This window comes from Dendrobium catenatum, unplaced genomic scaffold, assembly GCF_001605985.2.
Source record: "Dendrobium catenatum unplaced genomic scaffold, ASM160598v2 original_scaffold_265285, whole genome shotgun sequence".
Classification (NCBI taxonomy): Eukaryota; Viridiplantae; Streptophyta; class Magnoliopsida; order Asparagales; family Orchidaceae; genus Dendrobium; species Dendrobium catenatum.
Genome location: NW_021583683.1, coordinates 1 through 451, shown reverse-complemented (window position 1 = coordinate 451; position 451 = coordinate 1). Strand labels below are relative to the sequence as shown.

General features: G+C 57.6%; 1 protein-coding gene across 1 annotated transcript; it reads right to left on the bottom strand.

The window, feature by feature from the left end:
- Window positions 1-5: 5 nt before the first annotated feature.
- Window positions 6-449, bottom strand: LOC114579054 (UDP-glucose:2-hydroxyflavanone C-glucosyltransferase-like; the record flags this gene model as incomplete). Its single annotated transcript, XM_028692731.1, has 1 exon — window positions 6-449. A coding segment is annotated over exon 1 (444 nt), but the record flags the coding sequence as incomplete, so codon positions are not given.
- Window positions 450-451: the final 2 nt, after the last annotated feature.

Here is a 451-nt window from a genome sequence, read left to right as displayed (position 1 = left end):
ACCGCCGCAGTGGCCGCCGCACCAAGCTTCGCCGCCGTCTCCGCCAACTTTTCATCCGCCATGAACTCCCTCACCTTCACCGCAATCTCCTCCGCAGCAACGACTCTTTCTTCGGCCTCCCACGCCCAGTTCTCCGGCCATATTCCCAGCCCATTTCTTGGCACCGACGCCGCAATGACTCTATGATCTCCTCCTCTTGGCCATGCGAGCATCTTCAACCCAGCCGCGGCCGCCTCCATCACCGAATTCGACCCACTGTGGCTCAAGAATCCGGCTACTGCACGGTGAACAAGAACAACATCCTGCTCTACCCACTGCCTCACCACCAATCCCCTCTCTTCCACTCTCTTCACATATCCTTCTCCCAATAATTCCTCAATCTCCACTGCCTTCTCCTCTCTGTCCACCTTCGCGGTTTTCACCACCCAGAAAAACCGGCACCCGCTCATCT